The sequence below is a fragment of the Crotalus tigris genome, unplaced genomic scaffold, assembly GCF_016545835.1.
Source record: "Crotalus tigris isolate CLP2741 ecotype Arizona unplaced genomic scaffold, ASM1654583v1 scf7180000018368.3068619, whole genome shotgun sequence".
Lineage (NCBI taxonomy): Eukaryota > Metazoa > Chordata > Lepidosauria > Squamata > Viperidae > Crotalus > Crotalus tigris.
Window position 1 is genome coordinate 2,068,884 of NW_024096968.1, and position 19,529 is coordinate 2,088,412.

The 19,529-nt window shown below is 34.6% G+C and overlaps 1 protein-coding gene across 1 annotated transcript in view; it reads left to right on the forward strand.

Annotated features, from left to right (window-relative positions):
• LOC120311496 (disks large-associated protein 1-like) overlaps positions 1-18,942 on the forward strand; it is a 64,784-nt gene extending 45,842 nt beyond the window's left edge. The window contains exons 8-11 of the mRNA XM_039351054.1: positions 4,060-4,481; positions 9,393-9,484; positions 10,682-10,834; positions 14,703-18,942. Of these exons, the coding sequence (XP_039206988.1) occupies positions 4,060-4,481; positions 9,393-9,484; positions 10,682-10,834; positions 14,703-14,912 (877 nt within the window). The 3' untranslated portion in view covers positions 14,913-18,942. The remainder of the gene's footprint in view (positions 1-4,059; positions 4,482-9,392; positions 9,485-10,681; positions 10,835-14,702) is intronic.
• The last annotated feature ends 587 nt before the right edge of the window (positions 18,943-19,529 follow it).

Here is a 19,529-nt window from a genome sequence, read left to right on the forward strand (position 1 = left end):
GCTAAACAATTTAATATTGTTATTTCAAGCTATGTTCTGGTCTTGATTGATGAGAAAATACTAGCAAGAGTGGACGAGTTTGGTATTTAAATTGTGCTAGTTTGTGGGATAAAGGGGCCCATTAGGCCACTATGGGAGACAGCAGGGATTCTTCAAGAAAAGGGAAATGCCAAGATTGTTTTCCTTCTTTTACTGACAAAATATGCTTTTTGCATTATTTACATGGAAGCAAGTCCCAGACATCTAGGATTTATTTGTGAATACATATTGCTCACAATTCAAGTCAGACTGAAGTCTCAGTTTCTGATTGACATATGAAACTGCAATTATAGGATGATGCCCTTGACCTGCTGAGATGTGTTTTGAAGTTTTCAGTACAACTCTACCCTTGGATTTCCAGTGGTCTTCCATCAAATACTATCTGGTCCAGTCGTATCTTGAAAAATCAACCAATTAGTCACTGACAGCTACCAGCCATCCCATGAAATGAGAGCATTGAATAATTTAGAATAATATCACTGTTTACCTGGTGTAGGAAAGATATTTCCTATGAGTAATTAGCCTGGTTGTTGATTGATATAACGCATGAATAGCAGCTGAGAGCGGGTTTCCTTTTAGATAAACTTTAACATAATGTATGCTCATGGGGAGGGCAATTTTCAATAATTCCCATCAAGATTGCAGATGCAATCTCGTCCTTGCACACAAGTTACCTACAGCTTTTGTCTGCAATTTAAAAATAAACAACAAAGCAGGTAACTTTCAAATGTTTAGCAACTGAAGTTTCATCAATTAAAAAGTTTTTCATTACCTGCTTCATCTCGCTGTCATTGTCTGGGAGTTATTTAGTAACCGCCGTCTGTCCTAAATGATAATAATGAAGCAGGCTGAAGTCATCATCAGTACTGCTGCTACTTACCATCTGTAACTTCAGCTCAGCTCAGTTACACATGTATTTGTTTCAGCTATGAGTCAGAACCAACTGATATGAATTTTTGTAATTAAAATTTCAAGACATGATGAACAAGTACATAACAAAAATAGTCAAAACCACCTGTAAATCGTTTGGCACTGTTGTGCAAAAGAAGAATCTTCTTTGACTAAAAAATGTAAACAGAACTCTGGAGGGGATATAAAAAAAGAGCCTGAATTATTTGGAATAGACTGTTTTGTGTTCTATGCTTATTTAATCAGTCCATGGTTTCATGATTTTCTGCACTTTAGGCCAGGTAACTATCAAAGTATTCAGAGGCTGTAATTATTATTACCATATACCGGTAATATTCTGCCTGTGGGGCATGAATGAATGCAAAGGTACAGATGTTCAAAGCACAACAAAGTGAGGAAATTGTTGGGATTTTACTCTAAGAACAATTGATAAAACTCAATGCTGGTAAAGCAATATGCCACTGGCAGCAAGGTCTTTATATCTAGTCCAGATTTTCACAAGTGATATAGCTAAGCTGAATCAAACTGAGCTTGCCAAGTTCTTAATTTTTTCAAGTTATTTTCCTACATTTAGAATGGAGATCTGTAGTACAGAATTACATAAAATCATCACTGTCTGATCTGTAGCATTGTTTAAAGCATTTGAATGGGATGCTTCACAATGCACAGAAAAATGAACAAAGCACTTCTCTTTAAATCATTAAAGCAGCCATGGTTTTTCCAAGTTTGTCAGTGGCTTGGAAAGTTATTACTGCCTGTGTTTGTGCATGCATATGCACTTCTAATCATTGGTATGTTTGGAGCTATATATAATAAAATTATATTGGTTTATTAACAGCAGTGAGACATCTAAGTCAGTAATGAAGTTTTATTGTATGAAGATTTGTATATGTCATCATATTGTTTCTTTTTTGTTCATGAAAATAGCAACAATAATCTAGGTCATTATAGATATGTTTGAGTATTCACATTTTGTTAATATTAGTGAAAGAATTTTTCTGTTCTTTTATCAGATTGTGTTACATGAATCTCCATTGTAGCTCCATGCTTCAGTGCCAAGAACAGTCCACTCAGCAAGGCTTAGCCACAGTGTTGTATAAATAAATACAAAGGCATACAAAATTGGGTCACTCCTTATGACATGTTCAACACAGCCTGTCTTTTGTTATACAAGTTTAACCTCAGAACTGAGGGATACATTCCTTGTTTTAAAATGCAATGCCTGTCTCCAGCACTATATTTTTGCAGAGAAGTTCATAAAATTTGTATTTTGTGTTTGATGGAAAATGTTAATATATTTTCATGCAGCATTTATTTCTCACTGTCCCATATGAAAGTTGTGCATCAGCCATTCCCAACAGAATCAGTATCTTTTATTACACTATTCTTTTTAAATTTCCTAAAAGAAACATAAAAAATTATCACATCTATCTAAAAATGACTGAATTTAAAGTGAACCACTATCAAAAAAATAATGCTTATAAACATATATACTCAAATTTTGTTTACTATCCAGCTGCCCGCATCTATCATCTATTTCACAATGAAACCATTCTTAAGATTTTGTGTGCATATGTCACACAAAATCTATATCTATATCTATTATGCATTCTAAAAAAAGACATGGACATGTCAAACCAATATTAATTATTGACTTTTGATTGAAATTAATTTTATCCCACTTTTAATATTCCACCATACACATTTATCCAAACTATTCTCTCCCCCACAAATCTACCTACCAGTTACAGACATATAGATAAACTTAAAAACTGTCCTGAAAAAGTATAAACCCATATAAGCATACTCTGCTATAAATCCCAAAGATTTTAAGAATGCTTAATCTCTTAGTCTTAGGTGAACATTTCTGGGCTGCTTCTGTGAAAATTGAGAAGGAAGCTGCAGGAAAGCTTATTTTGGTATTGGACTGCTATGTTTTCCCCCATTTGCAGAAAATGATGAATACTTTGTGCTGGACAGCAACTGAAGAAAGAAAACTACACATGCTTACTTTGTAGGAAATCCCATTTCAGATACACATACTTAGGACTGTTAGTGCTATTAAGCCAATATGCTAAACCAGTCCACTCTCTTCCCTTCTGCTTGTAAAGAATTAATGTCTGCAATGAAGAGCCTATTAATCTTTTGAGACTTTCCATCTATTGAGATCGTGACATTTATAGAGTTCTCATTTGCTGTTCATTGCAGTTACCCTCTAGACATGGACAACAAAAAGCTAGGCTAATAAGAGTTACTTGTCCTCTCTGAGAAGTGGGTTGCCTTCCTTTCTGCCACAATAGTTTCTTCCTTTATTACTATAATTATTTTACAGATAAATAAAGTTTCTGTCATCCACATACATGTTCATAAAGTCACAGGTACTTATTTGGGGAAAACCTTGCTGTTTCTGTCTGTGTCTGAGTATAACTTATTCAATTCAATTGTACCGTATGGAAACTTCCAGCTATTTTATAGAAATTCAAATAGAAATCAGTAGCAGCAGGTACTGCCATATGATGATACAGAAATATAGAAATCAGATGTAAGGGAAAATGAGAAGAGGTGGAACTGGCAGTCTTATGCAATTTCTATGCCTTGAATGATGAAAGAGGGACACTATTCTAAACATTGTCATGCATAGAAATCTAATAATTGTGTTTGGTATAGTAGCATTCACCTGTGGAAAGATAGCTGTGATTTTGGTCTACAAGGTATCAGAGTAGAAGTAAGGTGGGAGTATTCTGAGAAAATGTTTCTCAGTTTTGGCTTTCTACCACTACCATATACCCACACACACACACAAAATGAATATCATTAGTTACTAAACAAAATTCAGATTTTTAAAGACATCCTAAGGAAATATCACTATGTTGTTGTTGTTGTTAATTGCGAAGTCGTGTCCGACCCATCGTGACCCATTCAAAGCCATGCAAAACGTAAGCCATTATGATGCCTACAAAAAGCAAATGTGTTTTTATTTCAATTGCTGATGTTATAAAATATCCAGTAGAATTTAAAGCTATCCCATTGTACAATTGCATCTGTTTGTCTGTAAAGTATACTTGCCTGTGAATGTCTGCATTGCTAAACTTTCTGTTTTGTGTTGTTCAGTTTCCGCAGATTTACCCGATCAAATAGTGTTACAACAGCTGTTCAAGCAGACATGGATTTCCATGAGAACTTTGAAATGTCCATGGACCCTCAAGATGATCAATCATATTCTGGGCCAATGTCAAGACAATATTCCCGAGATATTAGCACTTCCACTGTTAGCATACAAGGCTCAGGAAACCATTATCATGCATGTGCAGTAGATGATGACTTTGACACTGATTTTGATCCTTCCATTTTACCTCCACCGGATCCTTGGATTGATTCTATAATTGAAGATCCAATTGAAGCTGTTCAAAGGTCTGTGTGCCACAGAGATGGACATTGGTTTCTGAAGCTTCTTCAAGCAGAAAGAGAACGTATGGAAGGTTGGTGCCGACAAATGGAGAGAGAAGAACAAGAAAATCATCTTCCAGAAGAAAGTAAGTAATTCCAATGCTAACAAGAAAAGTTGTTTTTATTCAGTTATCTTTTAAATCAAAAACTAAAGGTTGGAAAACCAATTCCACTTGTAATTTCTCAATATATATCTCTACTGCTAAAAGTACCACAAAAAGCACTGTGCATTTTGCTAACATCCATAGCAAATTGAAGTGATACGGAAATGACTATCAGTGTGTGCTGTCCTCATTACAAAAGACACCCTTACATTCTTGCATTTTGACATTGACACAAATCTTGCACAACATTTGCACAGCATTGTACAAGTAGTCATCAACTTATGACCACAATTTTGTCCAAAATTTATGTTGCTAAGCAAGACATTTATTAAATGAGCTTTGCCCCATTTTACGACTTTTCTTGCCACAGTTGTTAAGTGAATCACTGCAGTTGCTAAATTAGTAACACAGTTGTTAAGTTAATCTGGTTTCCCCATTGATTTTACTTGTCAGAAGGCCACAAAAGGTGGTCACATGATCCTGGGGCACTGCAACCATCAAGTTTCCAATTGTCTAAATTTTGATTATGTGGCCATGGGGATGCTGCAATGGTCCTAAGTGTGAAAAATGGTCATAAGTCACTTTTTTCAGTGACATTGTAACTTTGAATGGTCACTAAATGAACTGTTATAAGTTGAGGACTACATGTACACATTTTATTATTCCTCCCTTTACTTGCATATGTTTTTTGCTTTCACTTCATTTTACTTCATTAATATTCCCAATATTACATTATTGGGAAAAATGTAACACATGTTAGGAACACCATAAAGCAACTGTTCCCTTTTGGGGGCTAATATAATAGCCTTCCGCAGTTTGTAATTTACACCAAGAAAGATGCATTGCTATTCCAACCGACCTTACAAAGATTTTGGTCCATGCACACTCTGAATAAAATGCCTATTTTGAATGCAAAGCCTAATACAGAGCCTTCTTTCTTTCAATTATTTTCCACAACAGCAATAGGGAGTTTCCAAGACTAAGAATGGCTTCAAACAACTTCCTCTTCCTTTCCCTTCCTCCATTATCTGACCTGTGCTTATCCATTATGTCTTAATCACTACACCATACTAAGCTTTACTGTAACTTGCAAAATTTTTCTCAATATCTTGGCAGCTGAGAGAGGGAATGTTCTCCCATCCCACCCCGAAGCTAGGAGTAATCTGATACAAGCCTTTCCAGACAATGCCTCCTTATGTACAACAGCTGTCTGGAGGAGATGGCTTAGGGCTGCTTGACAGGGTCTTGTGTGCTCCATGGACATGTTTGTTATTATCTTTCAGAGAAAAAAAGTGTCACAATGAAAAGAGTGTTTCCAGTTATGAATGCAATTTGTTGTTACTGCTGCTGCTGATCCCGCTGTTGCATATAAAAACAGTTTATAATGTCAGTCACTGAGTTAAGAACATCTGGAAATAGTTCTTTAGTTAATTATGCACATGTTTTATTACATTAAAGTTTTGTTAGTTTCCTCTGAAAATACTTATTCATAATAGTGATAATAACTAGCTTATTAAAGCCACGCCTGTCTGTACTAATTGCTGAGCATAGGTCAGTATTCACGATCAACATAAAATTGCCAAATCTGCACAGGAACACACATGTACCATGGGAATGTGTCTTTGATTAAGTTTTAGAAAAAACATTTTGAACCAAGAGATTGCACACGATGCCAATAGCTAAATAGATAAGTCCCTTTAAAAAAAAAAAACCTGTTATTAGTAGATTATTGAATAAACAAGAGCAAAGAAGCTGAAATTAGTGTACTGGACAATATACTGATTAGATTTGATTTTTGTTTGGTATTTCTATTCCTGGACCATCAACTAGTTTTCTGCCCATTGCACATGTTTATTTGTTCATTTTCTTTTAGAATGGACACTTACTTCTAAGAAGGTGCAGCTCAGTGGAATAGATTTTTCTGACCATTCTTTCTTCCCAGTAAACAAATAAGGTGATATTTTAGCTGAATTAAATATGCTTAATTTTACTTCTACATGCATCATATTAAGAAATTAACAAAGTTTACCAGTGAAATTCTCAGAATGAGAGGAGTATCTCCAGAATGGGCTTTGATTATTGATAAAAAGATAGTTTAAGAATGCTTATAATGCTTATTCTTAACATTATACATAATAAAAATTTTGTTTTGTAGGTGTATTCTTTACTTAGCTGATGTAAAAGAAATCAGAGATAAAATATGTATAAGGCAGAACTACAGTAGGCTTTCAGTTAAATCAGTGTCCAAAAGGAATACATGGCAATAGCCATTCGGGGATTTATAAATTATCAGCATTGTTTTTGGAGTTGGTTACATATTTTTGGCCATTGGGAATGGGTATTAATGAAATTAAATCTGGCACATCTGAAAACTGAAAATGGGGAAAGATTGCTATAAGAAGTAGGTATAAGGGGTGTCACTGCATGTACTTTGCATGCCAAACATCCAAGGTTCACTGTCTAGAATCATTGGATGGATTTGAAGTCTGAAAGCATGAAGATAGTACTGAAAACTACACCAAGCTGGGAGGGCTCAATATTATTCTGTTCTGTTCATTTAACTCAATGCAGAACAACTTCAGCATTCATTTCATAATCATCTAAGAATTTGTGTTAGATCACCAAATATTTGGACACATTCTATCTTCCTCAATCTTCTTTACTCCAGAAAGTATTGGAATATTATAGAGTACTATTTTAATAAGGAGCATTCAAGCTATTGTTCAATATTGCATCATGAAACAATTTTTAAGCAACTTGTCTTATCAGTACAATCACCCGAGCAATTTTTGGCTTTGTGCAAAATTCTCCTCTCATGCACAGCTGGGAGACCATCTCCATTCTATTTCTCTCATCCTTCCTTTCAATTCTTGAAATGCCTTGTGAAATGTTAGATGGCCCAGCTCCAGCTGAGGCAGCTGTTCTGAAGTCGATGCAGTGGGAAGGGTTCTCATAACAATAGGAACCACATGAAAGCTCTCCGATTAACTCCTCCCCCCTATTGAAGGCTTCTTTCACTTGAGTGGTTTGCACATTAGTACGAATAAAAGACTAGACACACCAAGGGGTACATTTTCAGCACAGTGCCTAGAGAATTAGACACGCAACCCTTGCAAACAATAATGGGAAAATGGCAGTTATGTGTAGAATTCCCTGTGCTGTGTAGTGTGAATTTATGTTTCCCTCTTCAAAGTTGTTTCCTTTTGGTGTTGATGTCTAAAACTAAGGAGAAAACTCTGCTTCCAGGACCTCCAGAGGAAAAGATATAATAATTTATCTACTAATACAAAGTATGTATATACTGGACATAGGTCTGCTCAGACATAAAGCCCATTGATTTTTGTTCAGTGAAACTTACTTCCCAGTTAGAATATGTAAGACTGTTACCTTAGTATTTTATGATTTTGGGAGATTGTTTAGAGAGTATGTGTCATGGTGCCAAGGTGCCTCATATCTAATCTGTCTTATGTGCTAGTTCTCAGAATTTATCAACAATAGCTGTAATGGTCCTCATAAAGAAAAAGATGAGAACTGCTGAAGTGGGGATCATCTCTGTGATAAAAATCACCTCACAATATTTTACCACGTTAAACATCTCAGCACATACTCTAAAGTAAGGAAGCTTAGGATTTCACAAGGAATTCTAGCATTCATCTATGAACCCATACCACAACTGCCACCAATTTACAAGTGTGCAATTTTAGAATTATGCCATAACATTTGTGGTTAGGACATAACTCCTATTGAATGTGCAAGATTCTCAGAACTGAATACAAATGCTTTTGAGATTTCTCTCAAAGCTCATTTAAATTTGGAGAATATTTTAGGAACAAGGAATAATTATTTTCAATTCTGAATGACCATGAAAATCTAAGATAAGATGCAAGCGGCTACAAAATAAAGGAACATTTCCAGGAATAAAGTGGCATGAAGCAATTTAGGATCCAAGCCAGTGGCCTCCTATATGTTCACAATTCATAGTCTCCTACCGGTAAATAGATTTGCCTTTTCATTGGCTTAGAGATCTGTTTAACTTGGCACTATACAACTTGCTACTTTACAGAAGTCCATGCATTTGGCCAAACCAAACATATGTTGCCTGTGGGGAACCCAGCACAGATTCAGTTTTGATTAAATAGTTTACATTCTTTGGACTATTACTGTATTGTTTCAATGATAAATAGCAGAAGGATTACACATGACTCTCTGGATATTGTTGAACTGAGTTTCTATCATCCCTCGTCATTCAATAAGCAACACAACTGAAAAAAATCTGCATATGTGAGAAGTATATAGGCCAAGTTGAAACACAGTGCTGGTTATTTTTTTGATGTAAGAGTTTTCATTGTTTTTGCATTCCTGCTTTTGCTAATTGGTGTATCTGTTGGAGGAAGTTCCAGTGACTGGGAATGTATGATCACTTTTAAAATGAACTGTGGGTTTTTAGTAGTAGCATTTGGAAAGGAATGGAAATATTTTCTTGTAGAGGACTGCATTTTCTTAATTGAAATCTGTTAGCACCAATTATCAATGGTGAGCTGAGCTTAAGCAGCCATTACATATGGAACTACTAGGAGTGGATAGCAATACACATTTATTCACTTTCTGTGATTCCCTCTCTTCCTTCATTCCTCTTTCTGACACTCCATTCTCTTTTCTATCTTTCACTCACTCTCATATACAAAAGGAAAAAAAATTTCTTCCCACAGATATTAATATGGATATCTTGCAGATAGCATTTGAAATTAGTCCAGAGGCCACAGGTTGCATATGATTACACTTCGCTCACTCCTGAATTAGATCTGTAGCTGACTTTGTAACAGTGGAGAGATTTTCAATATTTGCTTACACTAATACATCACAATGGTGTCTTACGCTCTGATTATTTTTAAGTTTTAGGTAAAATTCGAACTGCAGTTGGTAGTGCCCAGCTTCTCATGGCTCAGAAATTTTACCAATTCAGAGAACTTTGTGAAGAAAATCTGGTATGTAACATGTATTATGATATTCGGTGTTTTATTACTTGCATCCCAAAAAAATATGTTAGTGTCTGAAGCAGAATAGTGTATAACGCCACTGTTGCTCTTCCCATAACTCAGATGCAAGAATCTAAGGCTTGCCAAAATATTTTGATACTTGAGAAGAAAATCTTACAACTGCCTCTCCCAAGAAGTTTTAAAAAAACCCACTAAAAATAAAATAGAAAAGTGAGTTTATAACATTTGCAGGCTTGTCTTTATTTCAATTCTACTATATCACAGCATAAAACAGAAATTTACATTAAATTTAACCAAAAGTATGCTGTCTAGGACACAGATGTATTGGAACTATACCAAAAAGTGGATTTTAAAAATGTTATTTGAGAAATTATTGAAAGCTCAGGAATGTGCCAGAATATTTGGCCTTCTATTTCTGGTACAGGTAGTTCTCAACTTATGACCACAATTGGGACTGAAATTTCAGTGGTTAAATGATGTGGTTGTTAAGCAAGTCATCATGTAACTGGACCCAATTTTATGACCATTTTTACTGTGGTTGTTGAACGCATCACAAGAGCAAATGAATCCTGCAGTTGTTAAACAAATGGCTTCCCCATTTGGCTTTGCTTATTGGAAGCCACTTTGATGGTTACAAATTGTGATCATATGACTGCAAGATACTGCAACCATCATAAGTGCAAGCTGGTCACCAAGCTCCTGAATTGCAATCACATGATCACATGGGTGATGCAATGGTTGTAACTCCAAAGATGGGTCACTTTTTCAGAGGCCATCGTAGTTTCAAGCCATTGTTGAATGTTCATAAGTCAAGGACTACTTGTATATGCAATAACAGAAACATGTCCAGAAGAAAATATCTATAGTCATTACCTCAACATATTGCTACCAAATCATTCATTCCAAGGTAAGATTGTTTCAGCTAACTTTTCCGCAAACATTTAGCCAATTTATAGCATATGCTATCTATACTGGTTATGATGAAACTATGACATTTGTAAGCCTCCCCCATTACCTAAGTGCATGATTGCTTAGTTAATTTAATCAACTTGTATTGTTATTCCAGATGAATCTGATGCAGTAAGGTAGCCAACATCATTAGAAATAAAAAAAAAAAAATCCATCTGACTTTTTCAAGGACTTTGAATTTTTTTGTGTTTTTTCCTATTCTTTCCTCTCACACAGAATCCCAATGCACATCCGAGACCAGCCTCCCAAGATTTAGCAGGGTTTTGGGATATGCTGCAGTTGTCCATAGAAAATATTAGTATGAAATTTGATGAACTTCATCAGTTAAAGGCCAATAATTGGAAACAGCTGGACCTACATGACAAGAAGGTAGAACATTGTCGATTTTGTATGCTTCATTTAACACCCTGCACAAATACTGGACAGATTAAATAGGCCTCTGAATACTTCATTGATGTTAAAAACATGAAATGGATTTCATATCAGATTAATTCCATTGTAAAAGAAAAGAAAAATGTTTACTTTAAGAATCACCTGGAATATTATCTGTAATATGTTCAGGCATATTTTTAAGGCAAACTTGTACATGTGAAAAATGGGAATGTGCTCATTTGTCTTATTATACTTAACGTATAATCATATTAGATAATCAACTGTTAGAAAAAATTGCCTCATATATTGATTCTTACAATTAAAATAAATAATATAGAGAGTACACAGTGCTGCCTAGTGTAAGAGTTTTGTTTACTAATGCACTATGAAATGTATAAGTAAACTAGGGGAATAGTGTTATCAGCACTGACTTGGTAACCAGCCCCATTCCCATGGATAATGTATGGTATCTGCCAAACAAGCCATCATAAATATTACCTGGAAAATCTCTTGTGTCATTACTTTATTTTGAGGGAGACCTCATAGGTAGTTTCACCTCTTTTATTTCATTCAGTAAGTTTTAGCTCTAAAACTCTAAGTTGTTGATGCTGTTCAGTCGCCAAGTCGTGTCTGACCATAGCATGCCCCTAACCTCCATTGTCTTCCAGACTCAAAACATTAAATAGGATGGTAAATCAAGACTCAGTTTTCTTTCCTAGACTTACCTGGATGTCAGGTAATTTTTAGTGTGCTTTCACACATTGTTTTCAGCAGTAGTATTAGAAGTAGTCATTGTTTTCCTAGAGATCAATAAGCATTTTAAAGCTGAGATGTATCCTATCAATAATATCAGTAAAAATATACAAATTGACAGGTAGAATAGAAATATGAAAACTTGCATGCAAACATTTTTCTTTTTCAGGGCCCAAAATTGGGAAGGGAGGGAAGGAAAGGAAAGGACATTAGGAGGGGAAAAATGAAAGTCTTCTGAAATATTTTCTCCTACTATGAAATGTAAAAATGTACTATTTAAATGAAGTAGTTTAATATATTCCAACCCTGTTGCCCTTAATAATATGTCTAACCTTAAATTTTAAGATGGAGACTTAAGATGGAGATCTAGTGGAGTAATGGGAAATTTATTTCAATGAGTAAAAAAAAAGCCCTACAGCAAATTTCTCTTTGCTATGGAAATGTAGGGCTTTTTTTTAACTCATTGAAATAAATTTCCCATTACTCCACTAGATCTCCATCTTAAGTCTCCATCTTAAAATTTAAATTTGCTGCTTATCTAATCAAATATTTCTAAGGCCCATGCCTTTATAAGGAAAAGCACAAATTCAGTTTCACACAGATTAAAGAAAATTGAAAAGGAGGGACAAAGTGTTCCCTTGGACCTGTTTGTTTAGAACATTTCAAGCTGTTCGTAACGTTGTTTATACTCCGGCCTATTCTGCCTATGATTATTTCATGTATTACTTTTAAGGCAAAGGATAATAGTATGGGAATAAGTGCTGTAGATATTTCATTTTTTTTCAAGAGATACTTTTTTTTAAAAAAATGGGATTTCATTTCATAATGTCAGTATTCTCAGAATCTTTGTTTTGTTAGTTATGGGAATATGAAGAAAGTCCAGGAAAAAGAATGGGCTTGTCAAACCATTCTTGAATTTGTTAAGCCCCATGCTGGAACCTTAACCAGTTCTGAATATTGACCCTCACCAAAATAAATACTGCATGATTAAGTCAAGTAAAAGAATTGTTCACCTATAAATGTTCAATAGGAAAAGGCATGAAGTCATTTGGTTTAGACAACATTTTGAGAAAATCATGCATTTGCATTCTTTGCTTGTTCCAAACCAAAATACTAATAAATGATTACCTCTTGAAGTCCCACAAGATAACATTTCTACGGCAAATTTTTTGGTGATTCTAAAGCAGGGGTCCCCAATCCCTGGTCCATGGATGGCACCGGGCTGCAGCAAGCCAGAAACCGGTCCACACAAACAAACAAAGCCCCATCTGCAGAATGCAGGCAGTACATGAAACCACGCCCCCTCCGGTCCGCAGAAAAACTTCTCTTCACGGAACCAGTCCCTGGTACTCAAAAGGTTGGGGACCTCTGTTCTAAAGCATCCTATTTTTATTAGATGTTATGATACCTAAATAGGCCAAAGGTTTTTTTGTTTTTTTTTTGCTAGCATAAGAAACCAATACTTTAATGATAAACTCAACAAAAGGAGTAAATTAAACAGACTTTAAAATCAGGATGTTTCATCAACCTGTAGTGAAAAAATATATTTTGTGGATCATGGTTACCAAGTGTGGCTACATTAATATTTAAATTAAATTGCTTGTTTTCCCTATTTAAGCAAAATATGAAAAAAGTTGTGAATCTGTTTTTATATTTGTGCTTGTTATCCTTCATCCTAAACTTGGGTAACTGCCATAGTTCATTCTTTGCATGCAGATCGAATGCAGTGTTTCAAACAAATTCATTTCCATTGACACAAGCAATGAGGAACTGTTTTGATCAACAATGAGAAAATAATAAATTATAATGACACTTATAGAGCATAATGCAATTAATAATCAATTTAGGAAATTATTAAGATGAATACCATATAATTTTTGGAAAAAATAGAGTCTGTGTAAACGAGAAATATATTTTGGATTAGGCCCGTGGATCCAAATTTAAAGGGGAAAGGGTGAACTGGAGTGCATCCTGCACTAATACAATATCTGTTGACAACTCCTTAAAGAAAATGCATCATTCCTGGGCTCCCATAGCCACTATGCAATCCCAGAAAGATGCATTTAAGTCTAGATACAGATTGTATGATTCCTGTGCTCCTTTGCACTTCAAATCCAGATTACTCTGTAGCCCTATTTGGATCCTAGATATAAATTCTAGAAGTAACATACCCACATTTCTATCCCCCCCCCCAATTCTCTGTCTTTCTATATATGTATATGATATATTGATATATATCATGTGGATATATACAGATGTCTTCCTTTTTGTTAACTACGATATCTTTGGATGCCAAAGTAATTACTAATGTATATTCTCAGAATTCCTTGTTTAAGTTTTCCCCACCCACTTCTGAATTCAGTTTGTAGATTGTTGACTCTAATACTATATTTTTAAGAAGCACTTGCACCCAAAGTATGCAATGTTCCATGGCCAGTCACCGCCAACCACATGTTCTTTTTTTATTTTGTTTTTAAATTTTGCTATGATAACTAACCTCAGGCTGCTAATTCATATGACTGTGTGAAATCGATCCATAAGTCTTGAATGTTGTAAGCCCATTTAGTCTTGTGTATGTATATTGTATACAAGGGGAACAGTGCTCATTATCTTTGTCTTTAATTTTTCCATATACTATTCTATTATGTGGCGTTAATTTATTAAGAACGTCCAAGAATTTTATTAATAAGATGGCAGATGATTTTAATTACAATCTTACTTTCTAATATTATAGAATTATGACATTGTATTAAGCAGCAATACTAAAAGTGCTCTCCTTTCTAATTCTGAATATCCAGAAGAGGAATTTAGATTGCCCAGCAAGAGCTACATACAATAGTTAATGGTGGGAGCTTCATCCTTTTGAGCCTCAGACACCACATATCTATGGAGAACTTGCGCTATTATCAATGCCATCCTTTTTTGCCTTAAGATTATGTTTTTTTTTAAGTCTTTCAATGGCAGTTCAATGAAGAGAAAGTGAGTTAACTTTAGGTAAACAAGTATCTTCTAACCACTGACTTGTCCTAGTTTGTATGTCTCCCCCACCCGCCCTTTCTTTAAATTTTTCCCGAGAAGCTGTATAATGTCATTAACCTTCTGCTTTGATCAGGAGAGAAGGGCCCCTCCTCCAGTGCCAAAGAAGCCATCGAAAGGTCAGGTGCCACTCATTCGGGAACGCTCTTTGGAGAGCTCACAGCGTCAGGAGGCCCGGAAACGGCTGATGGCTGCCAAACGAGCTGCATCGGTTCGTCAGAACTCAGCCACTGAAAGCGCCGAAAGCATTGAGATTTACATCCCCGAAGCCCAGACCAGGCTATGAAGGGATCCAACCAGGAGGACTGTTAATGGCAAGAAATATCTCTTGTATAATTTGCCCTAGGTCCATGCTCAGAGATACCAATATGTATTTGTATTTCTCTCCTCTTCCTTTTATCTCTCTCTTCTCTCCCAATGAATTAACACTTCTGTGGTGTAACTGTCAATTCTCCAAGAGGGTTTTGCTAACATCCCTTGCTTTCTAAAGGTTTGCCCATCTCAACCTAGTGCTTTGCCATATGTACTGATGCTGCCCACTTTGCCTCTTGTAAAGAATCCCATACACCCATAAATAACACCTCTCTTCCTTTATGTCTCATGTACACACATGTATGCGCGCACACACACATATACACAGAGATCTGTATGATAGATGCACCGATTTATTTATCTTTGTTCTTAAAAGCTAGTCTGTTATCTAGTGTACAGCAATATTCCATTATTTGGTATTTTGGAAATCCAGTATTTCAGGGTAATAATACCTTTAGGATTCTGTTGTCCTCCACATTGATAGTGAATGGAGCTTGGGCTCAGAATCCCTTCTTTATATGACTATTTTTTTTTTTATTTTATTTTTTAGAAACAGAGAAACATATGATTTTGATCTTTCAAGATAATCCTTTTCATCTGTCATACCAGAAGGAGATGGGGCAATAGGTGTATTGCAGTAAAAGTTCAAATGAGTCATGGGGATGAAATGTCTGCCATTCCATGAAAAGACTAGCAGCTGCACAAACTGCCTCACTTTATTTCCTCAAACTCAACTTAGAATTTTTTTGATCAGGAGAAGACTGTAAAATCTATCTTCCAAGGTAGTAATATTTAAGGCAATAACAAGACAGCTTAGATGAATTTAAAAGATGACTGAAAATTGGGATTAAAGGAATATTTCATCAAATCAATTAGTAAGAATTTTTAACCTTGTACTATATTGTCATTTCCTATTACAATGTGTGCATTTTAAAAGGGAAAATCATTTGTTGATTTCCTGACTTTGATGAGCTTTCAGATTTTGCACATCTCCAACTAGTTGTTTGTTTCTAAAATGCTGTAAATGAAATACATGTTGTATACTACTCATGACATTGATCTCAAGTGTTTCATATTCCCCTTTTTTTCTTTAAAATTGAGAATATCTTTCTTTACAAAACTGTTTTAAAGCATGTAGTCTACACCTAATGCTAGACTGTTTGGGAAAAAGACTGATAGGCAACAGAGCTATGCAGTGTTTTACAAATGATTTCAAAAAAGTTGCTTCATCTTTGGAAGGACAAACATAGAACTTGTTTGTGAATCTTTAAAGCAGCCATATCTTTTCCTAGGATTATGTCTCTCTCTCCAGAGTTGCTAAAACAAAAAATCTTTTTGGAACCAAATATGAAACACTGCTTAGCCCTAATAAGCAGTCCTGGTATAGGACTGTAGAATACAATCTGACCAAACAGAAAGTATGATGATTTCACAAGCACCACAATTTTAAGGAAAGCATCTAACATGCACTTGTGCATGTTTAAATAATTAGAGAATTAACAGTTCATGTCCTAAAGGAGGTGTTGGGTTCAGTTGCAAGGTTTGGTCTACATTCTGTTGCCAAAACCATAGATGAAACTAAAACACTCAACAGATTATAGATCTGGACTATATATCATTTTTTAGTTGTATCCTCCCACGTCACATGAGCAAAGAATTGTGGGTCACTTCTTATTTTAATATTTAACTACCCATATCAGCATCCATGTCAAGTACGGAATATAATACTTTACTGACAGATCAAGAAAGAATTTTAAAGAAGTGAATTAGTGCTAATGCAATACACTGAATGACTGTCTTGTAATCTGTATTATCAAAGCTGGCTTTTAATTATGTTAAGGTCAAAACTTTTCAAATATGAAACTCTTAACTGGTTGGATAGTAAAATTACACCGTTCAATCTCGCAGTGATAGAAATTACCATTCAAAAGTTGGCTTTTTCTTTTGTGCCTTTTTTTGAGAATATACGTATATCAACAGATCATGCCAGAACATGTTGTAATGATACAGTATCATTTTTAGGCTCTACCTTTCTTTCTTTTTTTCAAGAATCTGGGAGAGGTAACAGGTATGGAAATCTTTAAAAAAATGTAAAATCACTAGAAAATTTGCTACCTCTCAAAGCCATTGATATATCCAAGCTATATACTTATTAACAGGGCACAAAATATCACTGCTGTGTTTTACAAGTAAAGGGCTAATAATTTCATATTTTTAAGACTTTTAAAGGCAAGGATAAAAATCCAGTGTTAACTCAAAACTGAAAATCTGACTTGCAACATTTGAATTGTATTGTGTTGAGAATGTTTTTGCTTTACTTTGTAGCCTCTTTTTAATATTTGAAGGCTTGCACATTATTTGCAGTCAATATCAGTAGCCACCTTTAAATATAGACATGGTGTTTTAAAAAAAATTGGACTCTTCATACACAGATGTGCAAAACATGTCATATCGATCTGTTTTCACAACTATATTATTTCTGTGGTATTTGAATCCCATGAAAAAAAAGTTTAAAATCTAGCTGAAATGCTGCTGAAAAAAAATGTGTTAAGGTAATATATCTAGCAATGTTATATACCATATGATTACAGACAACGATGTACTACAAAGTAGCCAATTGTTTTATTTAGATTACCCCTGGGGAAAAAGTGGTGAGGATCACAACTTAATTTTATATTTTAGGAAAGATGTATTTACACATCATGACTTAAAGAAATTTGTTAACATGATACCTCATTATTCATCTGGGTTTGACGTAGACATAACAATTATATCTTCTAATAAATTCCTAGAACAATGCAGAAGATATGAAGATGTTGAACATCTGCAGGCAACAGAAGGATTTAAGAAACTACAGTCCTGCAATGGACAATAGTGCCACCCAGATTACTTTTTGGCACTGCAGGTCCATAAATCAGGCTGCTGCTTTTACTCTGATTCCCTGTTGCGGACCTTTTTATCTATACAAAGCAAAAAGAAAAACATTTTCAAATAATTTGTTTGCAGGGAATCTTATCATGCTCAGATTTCTTCAACTGAAATTGGTGGGAATTAGAAACTTTAATTGGCTAAATTGTGTCTTTTATTATTTCAATTGATTTTGTAGAGTTTATTTTATTCGAATTTCTGAATCTCTGCAAAAAAGCTGCAATCAGTGTTTTAAAGTACAATTGGGATTAGGGGATATTAAAAAAAAGAGGTTGACCTCTTAAATCAAAAGTTTTAAAATATTTATTATATATATTTTTGCAGATCTTTCCATAAAATACCTTTAACAGTGCAATACAATGCAGGTCTACTTAGATGTAAGTGTCACTGAATAAAACAGAGTTTATTTCCACTCAGTATGGTTTAATACTCTTACCCAAGCTGGTGCATTCAGATAGTTTGGAGTTCTTCTAAATCTTTTAGTAATTCCAAGCACACTAGGCGAACACATCTCAATTGTGCCAAATTGGAGAAGACTGTTAGGATACAAATGTGAACTGTAATTAATCTGGGAATAATCTCATTTAATCTGTGCTTTACTTCTAAGTAGACACACATAAGCATGCACTGTTGTTCTTTTGTAATGAGAGATAAAGAAAGATTAAATGTTTTAATATAAAAAAGTAAATGCTAGTATCTTATTTATAATATATTTCCATTTATTTATTGGGTGTCCCCTTAATGTTTTGTTATGCACTATCACTTTAATTTGTATTTTATATTTATGAATTTAAAGTTTGTTTTTTTAATTTATAATGCATAGTTTTACTAGAATGTGAATCAGAATCAGTGACATAGATGCATTCTAGCTGTATTCCTAGTCAGGATAATCCGTTTTTGTTTTTTCCTTTTTTTGCAAAACTGCTACCGTTTTAAAAACTCTAGATGGAAGGCTGGAGAGCATTATATGGCACTTTGAATTAGTTTTTCATAGGATTATCTACTTATCTGATATGTGGACACACAAAATGTAAATAGATTAATGTTTCCCGTAATGTAAAAAGAGCAAATTAATAAAATAAATAATGCACTGCTTGTTAAGAGCTGTGGCTTTTCAATATAAATTTTTATTCCCTTTTTGCAAACAAACAAAAAAAAACACCTGCTTTTGATGTGGTTGTATGATGTCTGGAACAGAACAGCAGTTCTGAGTATGTACAGGATAGAGTGTTAGATTGGCTTTGTAAAGACTTATGTGAACATTTGTTCCTACCTCATCCTTCTAATCCTTAGGAGGACAGATGCTGGTATATATCATATGACTTGATGGTTTTCTCTAAACAAATTTCAGATACTTTTTAATAGCGATGTGATAATTTTCTTTGAGCGTCAAAATACTAGTGTAAAGGAGTCTAATACAAATAGAATTCTTTCTTTTAGCTTGGTTGGTTGGCTGCTGGTAGTACTATATGTTTATGTTAAAACTATCAGAAATAATTGAAAAAAAAAGGGTTTCTTGCCACGTGGTATAGACTCCATATTTTTCTTTTTCATTAATTTTCACATTTTCATTCTCCATTTAGTCAAAAGTCATTAGAATTTTGATTGTAAATTTAAAAATTTTCGTGTATGAACCAATGTTTATGTAACCTAAGTTATTTGT